The 22,981-nt window shown below is 43.6% G+C and overlaps 1 protein-coding gene across 3 annotated transcripts in view; it reads right to left on the bottom strand.

Annotated features, from left to right (window-relative positions):
• GSTCD (glutathione S-transferase C-terminal domain containing) overlaps window positions 1–22,981 on the bottom strand; it is a 197,938-nt gene that overhangs the window by 131,990 nt on the left and 42,967 nt on the right. For all 3 annotated transcript variants that reach the window (XM_069743705.1, XM_069743704.1, XM_069743706.1), the window contains exons 2-3: window positions 11,808–12,232; window positions 5,742–6,179 (exon numbers count right to left, since the gene is read on the bottom strand). In XM_069743705.1, coding sequence (XP_069599806.1) covers window positions 5,742–6,179; window positions 11,808–12,227 — 858 coding nt within the window. In that variant the 5' untranslated portion in view covers window positions 12,228–12,232. The remainder of the gene's footprint in view (window positions 1–5,741; window positions 6,180–11,807; window positions 12,233–22,981) is intronic.

Here is a 22,981-nt window from a genome sequence, read left to right as displayed (position 1 = left end):
GGGCCGGGAGGACGATACACCACCGCCACTCGCATGGAGAAGGGGACGTAGAGTCTGACCACATGGACCTCAAAGGAAGGGAAGACAAGTGAGGGTACTTGGGGGATAACTTGGAAAGTACATTTGGGTGAAAGGAGCAGACCAACGCCTCCACCTGCTCTGTTGTCTGATCTTGGGGTATGAGAAAAGTGTAGTCCACCATATGAAAGAGCAGCAGCAGCGGTGTTGTCTGACTGCTGGATCCAGGTTTCAGTAAGAGCCAGGAGATTAAGAGAATTAGAAAGGAAGAAGTCATGAATGAAGGAGAGTTTATTACACACAGAGCGAGAATTCCAAAGGGCACAATTGAAAGAGACAGCAGGCATGCAGGGAATATTAATAAGGTTAGAGGGGTTTCTGGGTGTAGCAATTGGGAGGTTTGACTGGCTATAACATGGGGGGCCGGGGTTTGGAGATATGTCTCCAGCGACTAGGAGAAGGAGGATCGAAAGAGTGAGCAGATGGTTAAGTGATTTGTGAGAGCGTCTCTTGTGTTGGATGTTGGGACTGAATGGATCTGTGCTGTTAAGCAATGTGAATAGAGCATGAGTGCTATACATAGGAGAGGCAAGGACAGAGGGGCCGATATGGATGGAGTGTAGAGAGTTAATGCGAGGGCGGTGAATGTGAGTGAATGCAGCAGCCAGAATATAGATTATACAAATAAATATGGTGAGTATTTGTGCTGTTTCAAGTGAATATGGATTAGATTTAGTTTTTCTTACCTGTCTCCTGCCCTGTCTAACACTGTGAAGGATTACCCCTTCCTCCCACGTCACCAATCCGTGACGTCACTACACAGGCCCAGCTCTCCGGCGCCCCCTTTGTCTCTCAGGTCAGTAAAGGGACTGCACCTAGAGCAAATGGCCGCCGGGGAGACTGCCCTGTTACCCACCCTGGGTATTCTAAGATTCGCAATCAGAGTAAAAGGATCAGCCCAAAATTAATTTATGATTTAATTGCCTTAAGGGCGCACTAGATAATTACAAGAAATATACAATCACAATATATCAAGAGTTACAGTCAGAGTACAATATAACAACAATAATACAAGGCTTAAAGGTATAAAGCTGGAGGTCAATTTACCAGGTCGAAGGTCGCTTGTGGAAGCCGGGGGGCATAGCATTCCGCAGGTCCAAAAACTTAGTTGCCAGGCAGCCCCCAGAAAGCATGTGCTTGCTCCCCTCTGGCTGGCATACCCTGTTCCTTAAGATGTCATCATCATCATCTTCTTCTGTGGAGAAGAAGATGGATACGATAGATGGATACGATAGATGGATACGATAGATGGATACGATAGATGGATCACACATGCGAAGAAACTCGGACGAGTCTCGCATCTTAATACCCAGCATTGCCGCCGGCACTCGGGAGTGGAGCGTGCTGTTGCATGTATTTCTATGCAGCCGCACGCTCCAGTCCCGAGTGCCGGCGGTAGTGCCGGGCATTAAGATGCGAGACTCGTCCAAGTTTCTCGCCTGTGTGATCCCGGCCTTAAATAAAGACACATACACCCATGAAATCTGCGTTAGGCCGGGGTCACACTTGCGAGAAACTCACACAAGTCTCTCGCTTCAATACCCGGCACTGCCGTGGGCACTCGGGACCGGAGTGTGCAGCTGCATGTATTTCTATGCAGCTCAACGCTCCGGTCCTGAGTGCCAGCGGCAGTGTCGGGTATTTACCCTGGCCTTAAATGCAATATGTTTAATTTTAAAAAAAAATTTTAAAATTGCGTGGGCTCCCGCTCAATTTTCTGCGCCAGAGAGGGAAGGCCAGCGACTGTGGGACTGATATTTGTAGCCTGGGAAGGGGTTAATACACATGGAGCTTCCCAGGCTATGAATATCAGCCCGCAGCTGTCTGCGTAGCCTTTACTGGCTATAAAAATAGGGGGACCAAAAAAGAAATGATGTGGGGTCCCCCTATAATTTATAGTTAGAAAGGCTACGCAGACAGCTGCAGGCTGATATTCATAGCCTAGAGAGGGACCATGGATATTGCCCCCCCAGCTACAAATACCAGTCGCCAGCCGCCCCAGAAATGGTGCATCTGTAAGATGCGCCAATTCCGGAGCTTAGCCTCTCTCTTCCCACTCCCGAGTAGCGGTAGGATATTGGGTAATAAGGGGTTAATGACACCATTATTAATCCTAGTAAAGTGTAAATAAAACACAGACACTAGAAAAAAGTATTTTAATGAAATGATTACACACACTTTTTGACCATATCTTTATTGTACGCTCAATCCTCTTGAAGACCCTCATCCTGCAAAGAAGCAAAAAAAGAAATTCATACTCCCTGTCCGCAGATATCCCATAACGAGTGTCCCACGACGAGTCCAGCTGTGCTACATCTGGATACCTGACATCCAGACATAGCAGAGCTTGTAGATGATCGCTGGAGATAACTCTCCAGCGATCACCTACATTCTAGCACTCACGGTCAGCTGACCGTGAGAACCAGCCTAGTGTGACCGGAGATAACCCCCAGTTACGTGCACGGCAGTTCTCGTGGTAAGCTAAGTTATCGCACGAACTTATCTTACCACGAGAACTGCAGTGTACGCGGGGCTTCCGGCGGCAGGACAGGTAAGCCGGCATGTGACATGCGTAGTAAGCTGCATTAACGCAGTTACTACGCATTTCACTAATCATTAGATGTGGTTTTACCGCATCTAATGAATTATCTATGGAAAATTTACGGCGCGGTGACGGAGCGTCGCCGCACTGTAAACAGACATGCTGCGTTCTGAAAAGACGTGCCGCATGTCCGTTTACGCGGGTCTGTCACCTGTGTGTTTTACCACAGAGAGGAGACGGGATTTCATGAAATCCCCTCCACTATGCTGTAAAATCTGGACGCTGCGTGTTTGACGCTGCGGCTCTACGCAGCGTCAAGCACGCAGCGTTTCCTGAACGTGGACACATTCCCTTACAGTATAGGAAAACAAAATTAATATAGGATGTCATTAACTGCGGTAAACAAAAGCATGAAGTGCATAAGGAAGGCCATGTAACATAGATAAGGTAGCACTGAACACGAGAACTAGATCAATATGATTATTTCATTTCACACAGCAACATCCACATGAAAATAATATAAAAAGCTGTAAAAAGTTAGTCGTGCTCCTGACACATACACCTATTAACAGAGGACTTTCTAATTGGGTTTACAGCCCATTAAGCCCCATGTATGGGCAGAGTAAGCAATGCATTTATCACATGTTGTAAGCATGTCAAATACCCGGCAGGAACTGAAGCAGGCGAGAAGCCAAGGGCACAATGGAGGAGGATTTCCTCTGATGGCTTGCTTACCTAGCAGATAATTCTGTCATCTACAAAATAGAAACTAACAACTATACATAGCTTCCCTGCATGCAAATGATTATTGAAAAAGACTTTTTTGTTTTCAATAATACAAAGGTAAGAAAATATTCACAGGTAATGGCGGCGTTTTTCTCACATCATTAATGTTATAAAAAAAAAATGTCCTGAAATTTTCACTGTGGCCACTAAGTCTCATAATACTTTCTGTACTGTATAAATCACTTTTTCTGTAGGTATCTCATTCTCATCACAGGCAGAATCACAATTAAAAGTAACACTTGTATTTTGACCCCACAGGATCACAGCATTCACAATACGTAACGGTCACATCTCACCTCCTCTCCCTCCCTGCGCAACGACCTCTGCACAGATCACAGAGCATGCCTTGAAAATTCTCCCCTAAAAAAAAGTCTTTTAACTATTGTTTTTCATGTTCCATATCAAGGCCATAAAACAATTGACATTTTGTTACTATTAATATTAGAGATGAGCAGATCAATCCATGGGTCTCTGATCCATCGGCTAGATCAGATGTACCTGGCAGCGAAAAGGAAGGACCGTCAATTTCTTACCTTCTGGTGTCCACAGCGCGGATTTTGATTAGCTAGGGATGGTGCGACATCATCTGGCTAATCGAAAGTTGCGCTGGGAATGCCGGAAGGTAAGAGTTTCGCGGTCAGCCAATCACCACTGACCTGGCGGCTGGACCGGAGTCCCGACAATCAATCCTCTCACCTCTGATTAATATCATCCTTTTATTCCCTGCATACACTGCTATTAGTCTTCGTTCTTCCCTCTTCTGTGAAGTTACCAACTCCAGGTCTCGTCATTAATGGCAGCAGCACTGGCTACGTGTAATGTGTGGATTTCCAGACACAGTATCTGATTTTTCCAGACACATAAAAGATCAGATTCATGGTTTGACATTTTCAGTGATATCAGCAGCAAATAAATATAAAGATAAGCAATCAGGCAATGTTCCACAATGAGACCACGTAGTCGCTTTTCTTACATTCTCTATGCAGACAGCACGCTGACATGCCAGTGGGAATATACATGATGGCCGTGACTGCAGTCTGAACATGTGATATCAGAAACCACTAATTATTGAAGACGGTATCAGTAGTATTTATGGAGCCTCCGTGTCTGCACAGCTTTGCTTTCACATAAGACGTGTCTACCCATGTCTTGGGAGATAACCAAGGGAGTGACGAGTTGTCAGACCTCCCTGTAATGTGATAGTCTGAAGGTTCAGGTATGAAGTCATCACCTACAAAGATCATGCCTACAACTTACCGGGAGTGACTTACAGAAAATGGCAAACAACTGAGAGGGATTGAGTACTTAGGAAATTTCTTTTTAAAAATGGTCAGAAAAGGACAAAAAACCAAAGCAACAAATTAAAAACAATAACAGATCCCCAGCCAAGCCCATCTTTACTACTCCCAGGTCCCTCACTGGTCTGGAGGAGACCAGGCAGCATCAGAATGGGAGCCATGGTAAGACAACCCCTTTACGTGTGTTTATTTCACACATCAATCAATGTTATACACATAAGAATATATTGATACTTTGGATCATTTCGAAGTTGCGGCTTTAAACTACAGTATTTTGGAAAAAATCAAAGTTAAAAATGAAATATAACCACAAAGTGTAAAGACAGCCTAGATTTATATAGAAGGGGTGGGCCATGGCAGGCGCAGATGCCTTCATAAATACTGGCAGAAGAAGCTCCAAGAACTACACACACTACAGGAAATTGAAGGGAATGGGATATAGGAGTAGAAGCTGACAATGGCCACGTCGCATTGCTGTGCCAGCTTTCTACACTTTTTAGTTCTCTCAGCTATGCTACCTGAAAATGTCTGGTCGTGGGAGATCTGGGTATAGGCCCCCACAGATCTGATACTGATGACCAATTCTAGGAGCTCACGCAGAAGATCATATTTTCTGTCCCAGTGCGATCCAACAAAACATCGGATCTCACTCGAACCAATGTTAGTCTATTGGGCCGTGCAAATGTCCAATTTTTTCCTTGAACAGAGACTGTCCGTTGCAAAAAATCACAGCATGCCAGAGTATGATCTAATATCAGACCGCAGTCAGCCATGCAAGTCAATGAGTGCATTGAAAACATCAGATTACTCTCGGATGTCATCTTTGTGCAACCCAATTTCCACGGACTGGAAGAATGGAGAAATTCTGATCAAAGTCTGATATGATTTGCACAATCGACCTGTGTCTCTTGGATGAGAGAATATATGCTCGTGTGACCCTAGCCTGAGGATAGGTCACCAATAGATAAGTCCTGTAACATCCCTCTAACAGCAATATCGGAAAACACGCTAATGAGCAAAATAAATGAAATTCTTACCAGAAAATGGTGGATGCATGGCAGAAGAACAACATCAGTCAGAGTAAAATATAGACCCTCAGCAAAGACATGCTCGAGAGATGGGAGGTCAGCGTTCCTGGCTTTCCGGATGTGTGCAGGTTCTCTTGTGCTTTTTGATGGCACATCTTGAACACTTAGTTTGGACAAAGCTGCAGTCAGTTCCAGACTTGGAGGTTTTTGAATGCTGCTCTGAGAAGTTTCTTCTTGTTCTTCCTTTCTTTCAGCAGTATCATTGGATTTCATTTGCTGCTGCATCTTCTGTCGGCGTATTTTATCATCATTGTGGACCCTTACAGGCTCGCCAAGCTTTCTTTCAAGCTGAAGAACTTCTGGAGGAATAGGGGCGGAGGGGTCTTTTAGAAAGGTTTCCACAGCCAACGGGATGCTGATCTCACAGAGTCTGGTCCACTGGCTAACCTATGTAATAGCATAAAATAGAAACTTCTATATTAGAAAATTAAGAAAAATATACGGTACCTTTGTGACTGAAGTGCTAAAACATATGTAGGAGTAGGTAGAAAAGAGCAAGCAAATAGCACAAAATGTATGAACTGCTGCATCATGTCAGATCCATCTAGTGACACAAATGATCTGTTAGGTAGTGTCAAGGATTACCTTGCTGTTTGCTCAGTTTACTTAAAGAGCTTGGAAAGCCCTTTCTATTTCTTCTAAAACAGTGAGCAGGATGGTGCATTAAAAAAAAGGTATACGGTACTTGTTATTTTCCATGGGAGTCCTCTGTATGGCACTCCCACCGGTCTCCTTGTATCCTGTTTGGCTGCAGTAGTGACATGTTGTTCACCTGCCCATCAATGCTGCAAGGTGAATCAAGGAGACCAGAACTTTTTCTTTTTAGAGTAAGCTGTGCTGTTTAAGAGGACTACAAAAAGAGAGGACAAACCATTGAAATTTTGCCATTTCCATAATATGCTTAAAATAGCAGAAAAAAATGAAAATATAAACTACAACCGCTGGCAATAATTACCGTATGTAGTCACCGGCCTTGGAGGATGTTCATTCAGTTGTTTAATTTTGTAGAAAAAAGCAGAACACAGACATGGCACAAAGCTAAAGTCATTTCAAATGGCAACTTTCTGGCTTTAAGAAACAGTAAAATAAATAAAGAACAAAAAATGTGGTAGTCAGTAATGGTTACTTTTTTAACCAAGCATAGGGGAAAAATTATGGAGTCACTCAATTCTGAGGAAAAACTTATGGAATCATGAAAAACAAGCAAACAAAAAACACTCCAACACATCACTAGTATTTTGTTGCACCACCTCTGGCTTTTATAACAGCTTGCAGTCTCTGAAGCATGGACTTAATGAGTGTCAAACAGTACTCTTCATCAATCTGGCTCCAACTTACTCTGATTGTTGTTGCCAGATCAGCTTTGCAGGTTGGAGCCTTGTCATGGACCATTTTCTTCAACTTCCACCAAAGATTTTCAATTGGATTTAGATCCGGACTATTTGCAGGCCATGACATTGACCTTATGTGTGTTTTTTCAAGGAATGTTTTCACAGTTTTTGCTCTATGGCAGGATGCATTATCAACTTGAAAAATGATTTCATCATCCCCAAATATCCTTTAAATTGATGGGATAAGAAAAGTGTCCAAAATATCAACGTAAACTTGTGCATTTATTGAAGACTAGATGGTGGCCCAATTCTAACGCATCGGGTATTCTAGAATATGCATGTGCACGTAGTATATTGCCCAGTCACGTAGTATATTGCCCAGCCACGTAGTATATTGCCCAGCCACGTAGTATATTGCCCAGCCACGTAGTATATTGTCCAGCCATGTAGTATATTGCCCAGCCACGTAGTATATTGCCCAGCCACGTAGTTTATTGCCCAGCCACGTAGTATATTGCCCAGTGACGTAGTATATTGCCCAGTGACGCAGTATATTGCCCAGCCACGTAGTTTATTGTCCAGTCACGTAGTATATTGCCCAGTCACGTAGTATATTGCCCAGTTACGTAGTATATCACCCAGTGACATAGTATATTGCCCAGCCACATAGTATAGTGCACAGCGACGTAGTATACAGCACAGAGCCACGTACTATACAGCACAGACACGTAGTATATTGCCCATTCACGTAGTATATTGGCCAGTCACGTAGTATATTGCCCAGCTACGTAGTATATTGCCCAGCCACATATGTAACAGGTTAAAAAATAAAAAAGAAACATATACTCACCCTCCGAGGGCCCCTTGTAGTCCTGTCGCCTGTGTGAGGTGCACGCGGCAGCTTCCGGTCCCAGGGTTGGTATGAGCGCAGGACCTGTGATGACGTCGCGGTCACATGACCGTGACGTCATGGAAGGTCCTTCTCGCATAGCATCTTTGGAACTGGAACCTGCCGCTTGCACTGCCGAGGACAGCACGCACGTCGGAGGGTGCGAATAACCTTTTTTTTAGTATTATTCTTAACATTAGATCGTTTTACTATTGATGCTGCATACGCAGCATCAATAGTAAAAAGTTGGTCACACAGGGTTAATATCTGCGTAACCGGAGTGCGTTACACTGCGCTCCGGTAACGCTGGCATTAACCCTGTGTGAGGGCTGACTGGAGGGGAGTATGGAGCGGGCACTGATGGCGGGGAGGAAAGAGTGGCCATATTGCCACCGGACTGTGGCCGTCGCTGATTGGTCGTGGCAATGGTCGTGGGCGTTTTGCCACGATCAATCAGCAACTTGGATTCCAACACCAATTTGGAGGCCGTGACCAATGAATATCTGTGACAGACAGACAGGAGGACAGACAGAAAGACGGAAGTGACCCTTAGACAATCATATAGTAGATGTAATGACAGCCATCTCCCCAGTGCCTTTACCTGACATGCATACCCATATCATCAATGACGGTGGAAATTTGCATATTCAGGCAGTCATCTTTATAAATCTCATTGGAACGGCACCAAACAAAAGTTCCAGCATCATCACCTTGCCCAATGCAGATTCGTGATTCATCACTGAATATGACTTTCATCCAGTCATCCACAGTCCACGATTGCTTTTGCTTAGCCCATTGTAACCTTGTTTTTTTCTGTTTAGGTGTTAATGATGGCTTTCATTTAGCTTTTCGGTATGTAAATCTCATTTTCTTTAGGTGGTTTCTTACAGTCCGGTCACAGACGTTGACTCCAGTTTCCACCCATTCATCCCTCATTTGTTTTGTTGTGCATTTCCTGTTTTGGAGACAAATTGCTTTAAGTTTCCGGTCTTGACGCTTTGATGTCTTCCTTGGTCTAACCAGTATGTTTGCCTTTAACAACCTTCCCATGTTGTTTGTATTTGGTCCACATTTTAGACACAGCTGACTGTGAACAACCAACATCTTTTGCAACATTGCGTGATGATTTACCCTCTTCTAAGAGTTTGATAATCCTCTCCTTTGATTCAATTGACATCTCTCGTGTTGGAGCCATGATTCATGTCAGTCCACTTGGTGTAACAGCTCTCCAAGGTGTGATCACTCCTTTTTAGATGCAGACTAAGGAGCAGATCTAATTTGATGCAGGTGTTATTTGTGGGTGTGAAAATTTACAGGGTAATTCCATAATTTTTCCCCTATGCTTGGTTAAAAAAAAGTAACCATTACTGACTACCACATTTTTTGTTCTTGATTTCTTTTAGTGTTTCTTAAAGCCAGAAAGTTGCTATTTGAAATGAATTAGCTTTGTGCCATGTCTGTGATCTGCTTTCTTTCTACAATTTAAACAACTGAATGAACATCCTCCAAGGCCGGTGATTCCATAATTTTTGCCAGGGGTTGTGGTTACACAAAATATCCCTTGGCATAGGGGAACCATCAAAAGTAGAGTCTGTAGGACAGCTGTGTGTTACGCTGGGCTCACATGAGCGTATTTCACGGTCCATGTCTGGACCACAATGCCTGAACTAACAGCCTTATAGACACACATAAGGATGTAAGTTCAAGCTGGGAGACTCGCGGCGAAATTGAATATTGTAGTTAATTTAGGGATTGTGAAATACGCTTGTGTGAACTCGACCTTACAGTATCATTCATAGTGTCACTCACTATCGCCTCGATTGTTAAATCAATATTTTCAAGTTGATGACAACTTCAGCTCTATTTCGTATTAACAGCAAAAAGAGTCTTCACCACCATGCTCCCATACAGTTCATCACAATGCCATTTATTACTAGTCTAAATGCCCCATAAAGTCAGCAAAAGTCCCCCTCATTTCCAATGCTACATGCCAGCCCAAGCCCTCCGATTGCCTGTTCGAATGTCCCTACAAATGGCCAACAGACAATCCCCCTTCAGCTACAATGCCCCCATAGTGTGCCACCTATCCAGTGTATGAGTGATGATATATCTCACCTTTCTCTCTTGCTGTACCTGTCATGTTCATTACTTATTTAGAATACTGGGACATATATGTGGAAAATGGTTGGATGGTCTGGTTAAAAAAGGGTATTCTGACAAAAGGGAACCTTCTCTGTGGAATGGCTGTGCCACTGATGAAGCTAGGCTTCTCCCACAAATATTATGTTACATTACCCCTGTATACTGATGATGGGACCAATACGTCATCCAGACAGAAAAACATGGCATGAAATGTTTCCGTGACGTTGGCCCCTGACACGTTACAATAACAAACATCTGACAAGTCCATCTCAATGGAAAAGGATACATTTTTGGAAATCCAATGCTGGGATGTGAGACAAAACAATTCCTCTACATTGTGAGGAGATTAGTACCTGACATGGCAGACAGATGCAAAGAGCAGCATGCTAGACGTAATTAAAGGTTAATTAAGGTAGAGTTTCTACAGCGCAGGCCGTGTCTGTTCCAACATGTCTGCCTAGGTTTCTAGCCATGTACTCGCACGCTGCAGAACTCGCTGGCATGAAATCTATAAGCACTTACAAAGCCACAATGTATACATATCACGAACATGGCATTTCATCACCACATACAGAAATTATACTAGTTGGCACACTCAACTAAACAAAATCATAATTAAAGCCAATTTACTGAATCATTATCTCAAGGTTATCAAAAATAAGATTTTTTTTTGCACATAAATATTTATGTGACATCAAAATTCTGCTGGGGCAAAACAATAAGCTTTAAAGCTAGAAAGAAAGCAAAAAATGCTCTGAAAAGTAGAATCATTTTTGGATAATGCGGAGTTGCACAAAAACTATGTCTTTTGTCCAGTGCTGTGGAGTCGGAATCGGTGTCATGGAAATTGAGAAGTCAGAGGTTTGGCAGGGCTGTGGAGCCGGAGTCGTGGAGTCGGAGTCACAGCCCGTTTTGGTGGACGCGGAGTCGGTGTCATGGAAATTGAGGAGTCGGAGGTTTGGCAGGGCTGTGGAGCCGGAGTCGTGGAGTCGGAGTCACAGCCCATTTTGGTGGACGCGGAGTCGGTGTCATGGAAATTGAGGAGTCGGAGGTTTGGCAGGGCTGTGGAGCCGGAGTCGTGGAGTCGGAGTCACAACCCATCTTGGTGGACGCGGAGTCGGTGTCATGGAAATGGAGGAGTCGGAGGTTTGGCTTACCGACTCCACAGCCCTGTTTTTGTTGTTTTCACACCATTTTGAAGCCACTCTGCCAAAATAGGTGGAGCTGGAGAGGAGCAGGGCTTGCACGGCATTGGCTATACCCACCCATAAAATTAAAAAAATAAAAAATTGCTGATTCTTCTTACGCCAGAGATGCTACTTCAGTCCCTAACTGGAATGGCATTTCCGGTAAGGTGTGGAGCGGTACGCCACTGAGAAGAAGCGCCAGATTTATTAAGTGAACGCCTTTTCGTGATTTCAGGGAATCGTACTCCTGTGAGCCCTACGTTAAGGTGGGCAGAATGTCAGTATTAGAGAATCAGCCACCAAGTATCAACTTGTGTATGATTCGGGGCATCCCACTTGTGACCCATAGCAAGGAGCAGTAACTATACCTGACAGCACAACGATAGATTACATGGACGCAAGTTCATCGGAATAGGTTTACATCTATTGAGAGACCTAAACTGAGATAAAAGGACATAAAACTTACTTCAGCACAAGCCTTTAGGCAGGTCTTTTTAAACCCTAGAAGTTGGATCACATCTTTCCTGGAGGGATCGGAAAGGAATGTTCTCTGTATAATGTGTCTAAGTACCACAGCCAGACCGGCTCTACAAAACGCACCAGAGTCCTCCAGAACAGCCGGCAGACGACAGCTCTGGACAATTGCTGGAAGATCTTTTCTGGAGATGATTGAGACGTTCAGGTCACTTGGGAACAAACCTTCCTTGAGAGTCTTGGGGTCATCTTCTGGTATCACTAGAAAGGTTTTCAATGTCTTGCAATCGCAATAAGACATCAGAAACAGTACAATGGATGTATGAAGAGGTAGCAATGTGTCATCATGGTGAAGGTCAATATCCAGGAAAAGTTGTTCTTCTGTATTCTTGATGCTCTCACTATCTTTCATATTTACTAGAATATAAAAAACAACAATTCTATAAGTGAAACAATCAAATTAGTGTATGTATGATACTACATAACAGGCTTTGCAATTACTGAACATCCTGACAAGGATATACAAACTACTGTATGTCATGTTTTTTTTCATCATTTTTTTTTTACTTTTTAAAGCCCACGTTGGACAGCAGAACCCATGGACATGCAAAGAGCAGTATGAAAAGTTTTACTCCCTAATTCTGTGTCTGTGTAGGAAAGGAGAGAGCTGCAAATGAGCCAGGGGGAGAATCACAGGGTGTTACGGTCGGGTCATCTGTCCTGCCAACACCCTTCCAGTCAGTTGAGCATCACTTGTTCATTCCATGCTATCCTTAAGAGTCATGAGGGTCATAAAAAATACTACATTTAGTAGTGTTTGATTCATTTCTGCATCAATCTAACTGAAGATTTTGTAATGAAAGTTATATTATTAACTTTACTCTCATGTGTTAAAAAACTGGTCCAGCAAACTCAGTCTTGTTAAAAGTTTGGAAATTGTTCAGTGAGGCATTGACTAAAATCTTCCTTTTCAAAGGGATGCACTCCTTGTCCTCAACACTAATATATATATATATATATATATATATATATATATACAGTGGGGCAAAAAAGTATTTAGTCAGTCAGCAATAGTGCAAGTTTCACCACTTAAAAAGATGAGAGGCGTCTGTAATTTACATCATAGGTAGACCTCAACTATGGGAGACAAACTGAGAAAAAAAAATCCAGAAAATCACATTGTCTGTTTTTTTAACATTTTATTTGCATATTATGGTGGAAAATAAGAATTTGGTCAGAAACAAACAATCAAGATTTCAGGCTCTCACAGACCTGTAACTTCTTCTTTAAGAGTCTCCTCTTTCCTCCACTCATTACCTGTAGTAATGGCACCTGTTTAAACTTGTTATCAGTATAAAAAGACACCTGTGCACACCCTCAAACAGTCTGACTCCAAACTCTACTATGGTGAAGACCAAAGAGCTGTCAAAGGACACCAGAAACAAAATTGTAGCCCTGCACCAGGCTGGGAAGACTGAATCTGCAATAGCCAACCAGCTTGGAGTGAAGAAATCAACAGTGGGAGCAATAATTAGAAAATGGAAGACATACAAGACCACTGATAATCTCCCTCGATCTGGGGCTCCACGCAAAATCCCACCCCGTGGGGTCAGAATGATCACAAGAACGGTGAGCAAAAATCCCAGAACCACGCGGGGGGACCTAGTGAATGAACTGCAGAGAGCTGGGACCAATGTAACAAGGCCTACCATAAGTAACACACTACGCCACCATGGACTCAGATCCTGCAGTGCCAGACGTGTCCCACTGCTTAAGCCAGTACATGTCCGGGCCCGTCTGAAGTTTGCTAGAGAGCATTTGGTTGATCCAGAGGAGTTTTGGGAGAATGTCCTATGGTCTGATAAAACCAAATTGGAACTGTTTGGTAGAAACACAACTTGTCGTGTTTGGAGGAAAAAGAATACTGAGTTGCATCCATCAAACACCATACCTACTGTAAAGCATGGTGGTGGAAACATCATGCTTTGGGGCTGTTTCTCTGCAAAGGGGCCAGGATGACTGATCCGGGTACATGAAAGAATGAATGGGGCCATGTATCGTGAGATTTTGAGTGCAAACCTCCTTCCATCAGCAAGGGCATTGAAGATGAAACGTGGCTGGGTCTTTCAACATGACAATGATCCAAAGCACACCGCCAGGGCAACGAAGGAGTGGCTTCGTAAGAAGCATTTCAAGGTCCTGGAGTGGCCTAGCCAGTCTCCAGATGTCAACCCTATAGAAAACCTTTGGAGGGAGTTGAAAGTCTGTGTTGCCAAGCGAAAAGCCAAAAACATCACTGCTCTAGAGGAGATCTGCATGGAGGAATGGGCCAACATACCAACAACAGTGTGTGGCAACCTTGTGAAGACTTACAGAAAACGTTTGACCTCTGTCGTTGCCAACAAAGGATATATTACAAAGTATTGAGATGAAATTTTGTTTCTGACCAAATACTTATTTTCCACCATAATATGCAAATAAAATGTTAAAAAAACAGACACTGTGATTTTCTGAATTTTTTTTTCTCAGTTTGTCTCCCATAGTTGAGGTCTACCTATGATGTAAATTACAGATGCCTCTCATCTTTTTAAGTGGTGGAACTTGCACTATTGCTGACTGACTAAATACTTTTTTGCCCCACTGTATATATATATATATATACAGCCATAGTAACATAGTAACATAGTTAGTAAGGCCGAAAAAAGACATTTGTCCATCCAGTTCAGCCTATATTCCATCATAATAAATCCCCAGATCTACGTCCTTCTACAGAACCTAATAATTGTATGATACAATATTGTTCTGCTCCAGGAAGACATCCATGCCTCTCTTGAACCCCTCGACTGAGTTCGCCAGTCTTATATAAGTAGGGCAAAAACCGTCTACTCAGAAATAAATATATATATATATATATATATATATATATATACACACACACTAGCTATTGAACCCGTTCTACGCCCGGGTGGCGAACATTTATATTGGTATATGGTCTCCATCCTGGTATGTGCTGCTCCATCCTGCGTCCCCATCTTGGTATGTGCTGCTCCATCCTGCATCGCCATCCTGTCATGTGCTGCACCCATCCTGCGTCCCCATTCTGTCATGTGCTGCTCCATCCTGCGTCCCCATCCTGTCATGTGCTGCTCCCATCCTGCGTCCCCATCCTGTCATGTGCTGCTCCATCCTGCGCCCCCATTCTGTCATGTGCTGCTCCATCCTGCATCCCCATCCTGTCATGTGCTGCTCCCATCCTGCGCCCCCGTTCTGTCATGTGCTGCTCCCATCCTGCGCCCCCGTTCTGTCATGTGCTGCTCCCATCCTGCGCCCCCGTTCTGTCATGTGCTGCTCCCATCCTGCGCCCCGTTCTGTCATGTGCTGCTCCCATCCTGCTCCCCTGTTCTGTCATGTGCTGCTCCCATCCTGCTCCCCTGTTCTGTCATGTGCTGCTCCCATCCTGCGCCCGTTCTATCATGTGCTGCTGCCATCCTGCGCCCGTTTTGTCATGTGCTGCTGCCATCCTGCGCCCGTTCTGTCATGTGCTGCTCCCATCCTGCTCCCCTGTTCTGTCATGTGCTGCTCCCATCCTGCTCCCCTGTTCTGTCAGGTGCTGCTCCCATCCTGCGCCCCCATCCTGTCATGTGCTGCTCCCATCTTGCTCCCCTGTTCTGTCATGTGCTGCTCCCATCCTGCGCCCGTTCTGTCATGTGCTGCTCCCATCCTGTCATGTGCTGCTGCCATCCTGTGCCCCCGTTCTTTCATGTGCTGCTCCCATCCTGTGCCCCCGTTCTGTCATGTGCTGCTGCCATCCTGCGCCCGTTCTGTCATGTGCTGCTCTCATCCTGCGCCCTTTCTGTCATGTGCTGCTGCCATTCTGCGCCCATTCTGTCATGTGCTACTGCCATCCTGCGCCCGTTCTGTCATGTGCTGCTGCCATCCTGCGCCCGTTCTGTCATGTGCTGCTGCCATCCTGCGCCCGTTCTGTCATGTGCTGCTGCCATCCTGCCCCCGTTCTGTCATGTGCTGCTCCCATCCTGCGCCACCATTGTATTATATGCCCCCCATAAGACGCTCCAGTGTGTATGACCCCGTATGCTGCTGCCATATAAAAAAAATATATATATATACCATACTCACCTATCGTCCGGCTCCACTGCAGGTGTGTCTTCAAGAAAATGGCGCCGGAAAGTGCAGACTGCGCAGGCGCCGATTCCGGCAGCAGGAATCGGCGCCTGCGCAGTCCGCGCTTTCCAGCGCCATTTTCTTGAAGACACACCTGCAGTGGAGCCGGAGTGTGTTTTCAAGAAAATGGCGCCGGAAAGCGCGGACTGCGCAGGCGCCGATTCCGGCAGCAGGAATCGGCGCCTGCGCAGTCCGCGCTTTCCGGCGCCATTTTCTTGAAGATACACTCCGGCTCCTCTGCCTGTGACTGGTCAGAGGGCGGCGCCGGCGCGCATTAAGCGCGTCATCGCGCCCTCTGAACTGTCACAGCAGAGGAGCCGGGAGACGGAGCCGCACGCAGCGCTGGAACGGGGAAAGGTGAATATACTTACCCTCCTGGCGGTCCCTGACTCTCCGGTGGAGATCGCGGTATGCGTTCAGTGCTTACGCATACCGCGATCTCCTGGGAACGTTACTCTGTGGGGGCCAGCCTGCGCAGTCTATAAAGGCTTCGGACAGAGTGACGCTCCCAGCGTTATATTATAAATAGATATATATATATATATACCCGCTATGCAAATAAAGAGGAAAAACCGGTGAAACGCAAAATTATAATTTAAAATATAACTTTATTATATTATTACATAAAAGTGGAATATTCAAGCAGAAAATAAGTCAAAGAGAGGGCAGGAGCTTGGAATCACCAAAAAATCAATCACACTAATATGAATATGGAGTGCTGCACATAATGAAAAAAAATGGAGCATAAATTAGACGCACAAAGAAAAATGCAAAGAAAAAAATGTTGTATATCAATATATATGTGCATAAACAGTGACGCTAGTTCCTATTAATTCATGTATGAGCATGCCAAAGTGCCTAGTGCAACTGTGAACGACCATAATCAATTAGAACAAGCCTGTGATTAAAATTCTATCCAAAGCTTATTGAGTGAATGAATGCATCAAAAATGAAGTAGGAGTGAAATACCTATAAAGTGCAGCGTGCAAAGGAACCCAGCTCCCGCGTCCTCTCACATATCCAATCATTTTTCTTTCTCGGGTATTTAAGGCACCACCTTAGCCATGTCAAACCACGCCCCCATTGAGGAAGCATTTGTGCGAAACGGCGCTGTCGGGGTGAGAGTATTTTGATGACTATGAAAATTGTACATTCACACTGAAGGCATCAAAACTATGAATTAACACATGTGGAATTATATAACAATAAAGTGTGAAAAAACTGAAATTATGTCTTATCTTCTAGGTTCTTCAAAGTAGCCACCTTTTCCTTTGATGACTGCTTTGCACACTCTTGGCATTCTCTTGATGAGCTTCAAGAGGTAGTCTCCGGGAATAGTTTTCAATTCACAGGTGTGCCCTGTCAAGTTTAATAAGTGGGATTTCTTGCCTTATAAATGGGGTTGGGACCATCAATTGTGCTGTGCAGAAGTCTGGTGGATACACAGCTGATAGTCCTACTGAATATACTGTTACAATTTGTATTATGGCAAGAAAAAAGCAGTCAAGGAAAAAAAAACGAGTGGCCATCATTACATGAAGGTCAGTCAGTCCGAAAAATTGGGAAAACTTTGAAAGTGTCCCCAAGTGCAGTGGCAAAAACCATCAAGCGCTACAAAGAAACTGGCTCACATGAGGACCGCCCCAGAAAAGGAAGACCAAGAGTCACCTCTGCTTTTGAGGATAAGTTTATCCAAGTTACCAGCCTCAGAAATCGCAGGTTAACAGCAGCTCATATTAGAGACCAGGTCAATGCCACACAGAGGTCTAGCAGCAGACACATCTCTACAACAGCTGTTAAGAGGAGACTTTGTGCAGCAGGCCTTCATGGTAAAACCACTGCTAAGGACAGGCAACAAGCAGAAGAGACTTGTTTGGGCTAAAGAACACAAGGAATGGACATTAGACCAGTGGAAATCTGTGCTTTGATCTGATGAGTCCAAATGTAAAATCTTTGATTCCAACCACCGTGTCTTTGTGCGACGCAGAACAGGTGAACGGATGGGCTCTACATGCCTGGTTCCCACCGTGAAGCATGGAGGAGGAGGTGTCATGGTGTGGGGGTGCTTTGCTGGTGACACTGTTTTGGATTTATTCAAAATTGAAGGCATACTGAACCAGCATGGCTACCACAGCATCTTGCAGCGGCATGCTATTCCATCCGGTTTGCGTTTAGTTGGACCATCATTTATTTTTCAACAGGACAATGATGCCAAACACACCTCCAGGCTGTGTAACTGTGTAAGGGCTATTTGACCAAGAAGGAGAGTGATGGGGTGCTATGCCAGATGACCTGGCCTCCACAGTCACCAGACCTGACCCCAATCAAGATGGTTTGGGGTGAGCTGGACCGCAGAGTGAAGGCAAAAGGGCCAACAAGTGCTAAGCATCTCTGGAAACTCCTTCAAGATTGTTGGAAGACCATTCCCGGTGACTACTTCTTGAAGCTCATCAAGAGAATGCCAAGAGTGTGCAAAGCAGTCATCAAAGCAAAAGCTGGCTACTTTGAAGAACCTAGAATATAAGACATAATTTCAGTTGTTTCACACTTTTTTGTTAAGTATATAATTCCACATGTGTTAATTCATAGTTTTGATGCCTTCAGTGTGAATGTACAATTTTCATAGTCATGAAAATACAGAAAAATCTTTAAATGAGAAGGTGTGTCCAAACTTTTGGTCTGTACTGCATACGTCCAGGTGATTTTGCTTGCACAAAGGCTGTGAGCGTGTGATCGCCGCTGGTTGCCAGCTAATTCAGACTCGGTGACCAGAAAAATACCCACAGAAAAAATGCTCACAGGAAAAATGCCCATGTATACCTGCATACTATCCCCCTGTCCTGCAGAGCATTTAACCTATAGATCTTTGCCATTTTCTGTCCTGCAGAGCATCTCACCTATAATTCTATATTATTCTTCTGCCCTGCAAAGCATCTCATGTATACATGCATATATTATCCCCCTGTCCTGCAGAGCATTTAAAGGGAATCTGTCACCTACTCCAAATTTCTGTGTAGCATTGACCTGGTCTCTAATCTGAGCTACTGTTAACCTGCAATTTCTGCGGCTGGTGACTCGGATAAACTTATCCTCAGAAGCAGAGGTGACTCTTGTTCTTCCTTTCCTGGGGCGTTCCTCATGTGAGCCAGTTTCTTTGCAGCGCTTGATGGTTTTTGCCACTGCACTTGGGGACACTTTCAAAGTTTTCCCAATTTTTCGGAATGACTGACCTTCATTTCTTAAAGTAATGATGGCCACTCATTTTTCTTTACTTAGAATTTGTATTATGGCAAGAAAAAAGCTGCTAACAGTCTATTCAGTAAGACTATCAGCTGTGCCTCCACCAGACTTCTGCTCAACACAACTGATGGTTCCAACCCCATTTGTAAGGCAAGAAATCCCACTTATTAAACCTGACAGCTCACACCTGTGAAGTGAAAACCATTCCCGGTGACTACCTCTTGAAGCTCATCAAGAGAATGCCAAGAGTGTGCAAAGCAGTCATCAAAGGAAAAGGTGGCTACTTTGAAGAACCTAAAATATAAGACATATTTTCAGTTGTTTCACACTTTTTTGTTAAGTATAAAATTCCACATGTGTTAATTCATAGTTTTGATGCCTTCAGTGTGAATGTACAATTTTCAAAGTCATGAAAATTCAGAAAAATCTTTAAATGAGAAGGTGTGTCCAAACTTTTGGTCTGTACTGTGCATAAGTCCAAGGTTGGTAAGAAACTAGTGACCTGGACGCATGGATATGTGCAACGTCGGGAAGGGACTAAATAAATAAAAATAAACTATATGTTTGATATCTGTGTACTCATACTGACCTGGGGAATCATATTTCCAGGACAGTTTTACCATATAGTAAACATGGTAAATTATAAAGAAAATTATTGTAGAATTGTACTTTTTTTTTGCAATATCACTTCCCCATTTTCCAGTACACTAAATGGTAGAATGAACAGTATCATTCAAAAGTACAACTCGTCCAGTAAAAAACAAGCCCTCATACAGCTATGTGGATGGAATAAACCAATGATGGCTCTGGCCCCGCCCCCGGCAGGCAGAGCTGTGCTTGACTCACAGGCTCCAGCCAAAGCACAAGCAGGAGATCTCTGGAAGGAGCTAGAGGCAACATCACCACATGGTAGGTCAGAAACAGAACACAATTTTAACAGCAAGTAAATTAGAAAGTTTGATCATTTATCATAGGCTTTACGATAATTTAATAATCTGTGTGCCCAGAAAATCCCTTTAACACTGGACACCCATTCAAAATAGCTATGTTTACCTAAGAAGACAAAAATCCAGTTTTTAACTTTTATTTTTTATCACTATTTACATATACTTGCTACAAAACTGGACAACCTCTTCAAGAACCTCACCATACAATGCCTCATCAGACAATGCCCTATAGCTTCCTGGGGAACACCGACAATGAGAAAGTGGGTTAATGTTACCCGTACCTGAATGTTTAGATTTGAGGCAGAGACTAGATAAGGTACAGACTTTCCCTTTAAAATGTAAGTGTTGATGTTAGTGCTGCTGCCAGCTCTGCCGCCATGAAATAATGTATTCTAGACATGCTTATCAATACAAAGCCTGACGCACATGGTGCAGCTGCTTTGTCCTATGGATTATCTAAAATTGGATTCCGTTTCTGGGAATATAAAACCATGTCTTTCATACATTCTTAAAATTAAGCCTCACCACTGCTGTACACAGAAAGAAAAAAAAAATCAATCTGCCCTGCCAGTGTTTATTTCTCCTTCTCTGAATAACGGCATACTAGTGATTATTTATTACATTCCAGCAGAGCCACACAGCTCAGTATTCATGGGGAACTTACAGGTGGCGAGCACGACTACCGGAACCTGCCACAGAACAGCCAAAGAGTAAACGGACCTCCACCGCCCCAGAAGCTGGAAATACAGGGCATCTCATGGGCTCTTAGTCTCGTGGCAACCTTTTGTTGTTGACATCACAATGCGAAATAAGGGGTAACGTTTCACCTTGTTTAGAGTGACAAGCCAGGCCTTGACATTACTTGAGTTTATTTGTGAAAAAAAACGGAAATTTGTCGAAAAGTTAGAAAATTTCTCAATTTTCCAACTTTGAATTTTCATGCCCTTAAATCACAGAGGTATGTCACGCAAAATACTTAATAAGTAACATTTCCCGCATGTCTACTTTACATCAGCACAATTTTGGAACCACATTTTTTTTTTATTAGGGTTAAAAATTGACCAGCAATTGCTCATTTTTACAACACCATTTTTTTTTTTAGAGACCACATCACGTTTGAAGTCACTTTGAGGGGTCTATATGATAGAAAATACCCAAGTGTGACACCATTCTAAAAACGACACCTCTCAAGGTGCTCAAAACCACATTCAAGAAGTTTATTAACCCTTCAGGTGTTTCACAGGAATTTTTGGAATGTTTAAAAAAAATGAACATTTAACTTTTTTTTCACAAAAAATTTATTCAGATCCAATTTGTTTTATTTTACCAATGGTAATAGGAGAAATTGGACCCCAAAACTTGTTGTCCAATTTGTCCTGAGTACGCAGATACCCCATATGTGGGGGTAAACCACGGTTTGGGAACATGGCAGAGCTCAGAAGGGAAGGAGCGCCATTTGACTTTTCAATGCAAAACTGGCTAGAATTGAGATTGGACGCCATGTCTGGTTTGGAGAGCCGCTGATGTGCCCCAGTGGAAACCCCCCAAAAGTGACCACATTTTGGAAAGCAGACCCCCTAAGGAACTTATCTAGATGTGTGGTGAGCACTTTGAACCACCAAGTGTTTCACAGAAGTTTATAAAGTAGAGCCGTGAAAATTAAAAAATCATCTTTGTTTTCCACAAAAATGATCTTTTAGCCCCAAATTTTGTATTTTCCCAAGGGTAACAGAAGAAATTGGACCCCAAAAGTTGTTGTCCAATTTGTCCTGAGTATGTTGATACCCCATATGTGGGGTTAAACCACTGTTTTGGAGCACGGCAGAGCTCGGAAGGGAAGGAGCACCGTTTTACTTTTTCAACGCAGAATTGAATGGATTGAGATCGGACGTCATGTTGCGTTTGCAGAGCCCCTGGTGTGGAAATAGTGGAAACCTCTCAATTCTAACTCCAACCCTAACCCCAACACACCCCTAACCCTAATCCCAACCCTAACCACACCCCTAACCCCAACACACCCCTAACCTTAATCACAACCTAATCACACCCCTAACCCAAACACACCCCTAACCCTAATCCCAACCCCAACACAGCCCAAACCCCAACACACCACTAACCCTAATCCCAACCCTAACCCTACCTCTAACCCTGACACACCCCTAACCCTACCTTTAGCCCCAACCCTAACCTTAATTTTAGCCCCAACCCTAATCCTAACTTTAGCTCCAACCCTAACCCTAATGGGAAAATGGAAATAAATACATTTTTTTATTTTATTGTTTTTCCCTAACTAAGGTGGTGATAAAGGGGGGTTTGATTTACTATTTATAGCGGGCTTTTATATTTGGCAGCTGTCAAACACTAAAAGACGCTTTTTATTGCAAAAAAATATTCTTTTGCGTTATCACTTTCTGGGAGCTATAATTTTTCAATATTTTGGTCCACAGAGTCTTGTTTTTTTGCGGGACGAGTTGACGTTTTTATTGGTACCATTTTCGGGCACATGACATTTTTTGATCGCTTTTTATTCCTATTTTTGTTAGGCAGAATGAACAAAAACCAGCAATTCGTGAATTTCTTTTGGGGGGGGGAGTTTATACCCAAAAAAAGGAGGGGTGGAGGGCACCATCATAATTATACCAAACTAGGATCAACCCGGGGTATGTCCAACAAGAGTGATGCAAAAGAACAAGAAAAAGAAGACATACACAAAACCGGGGATCACCAAAAAGGACAACAATAATCCTAATACAAACAAGTAATCAATTTTTATTATGGTCAACCAGAGACACAACAC

The sequence above is a fragment of the Ranitomeya imitator genome, chromosome 1 (genome assembly GCF_032444005.1).
Source record: "Ranitomeya imitator isolate aRanImi1 chromosome 1, aRanImi1.pri, whole genome shotgun sequence".
NCBI lineage: Eukaryota > Metazoa > Chordata > Amphibia > Anura > Dendrobatidae > Ranitomeya > Ranitomeya imitator.
The sequence above is the reverse complement of the archived record's forward strand: the minus strand, read 5'-3'. Positions and strand labels throughout refer to the sequence as shown.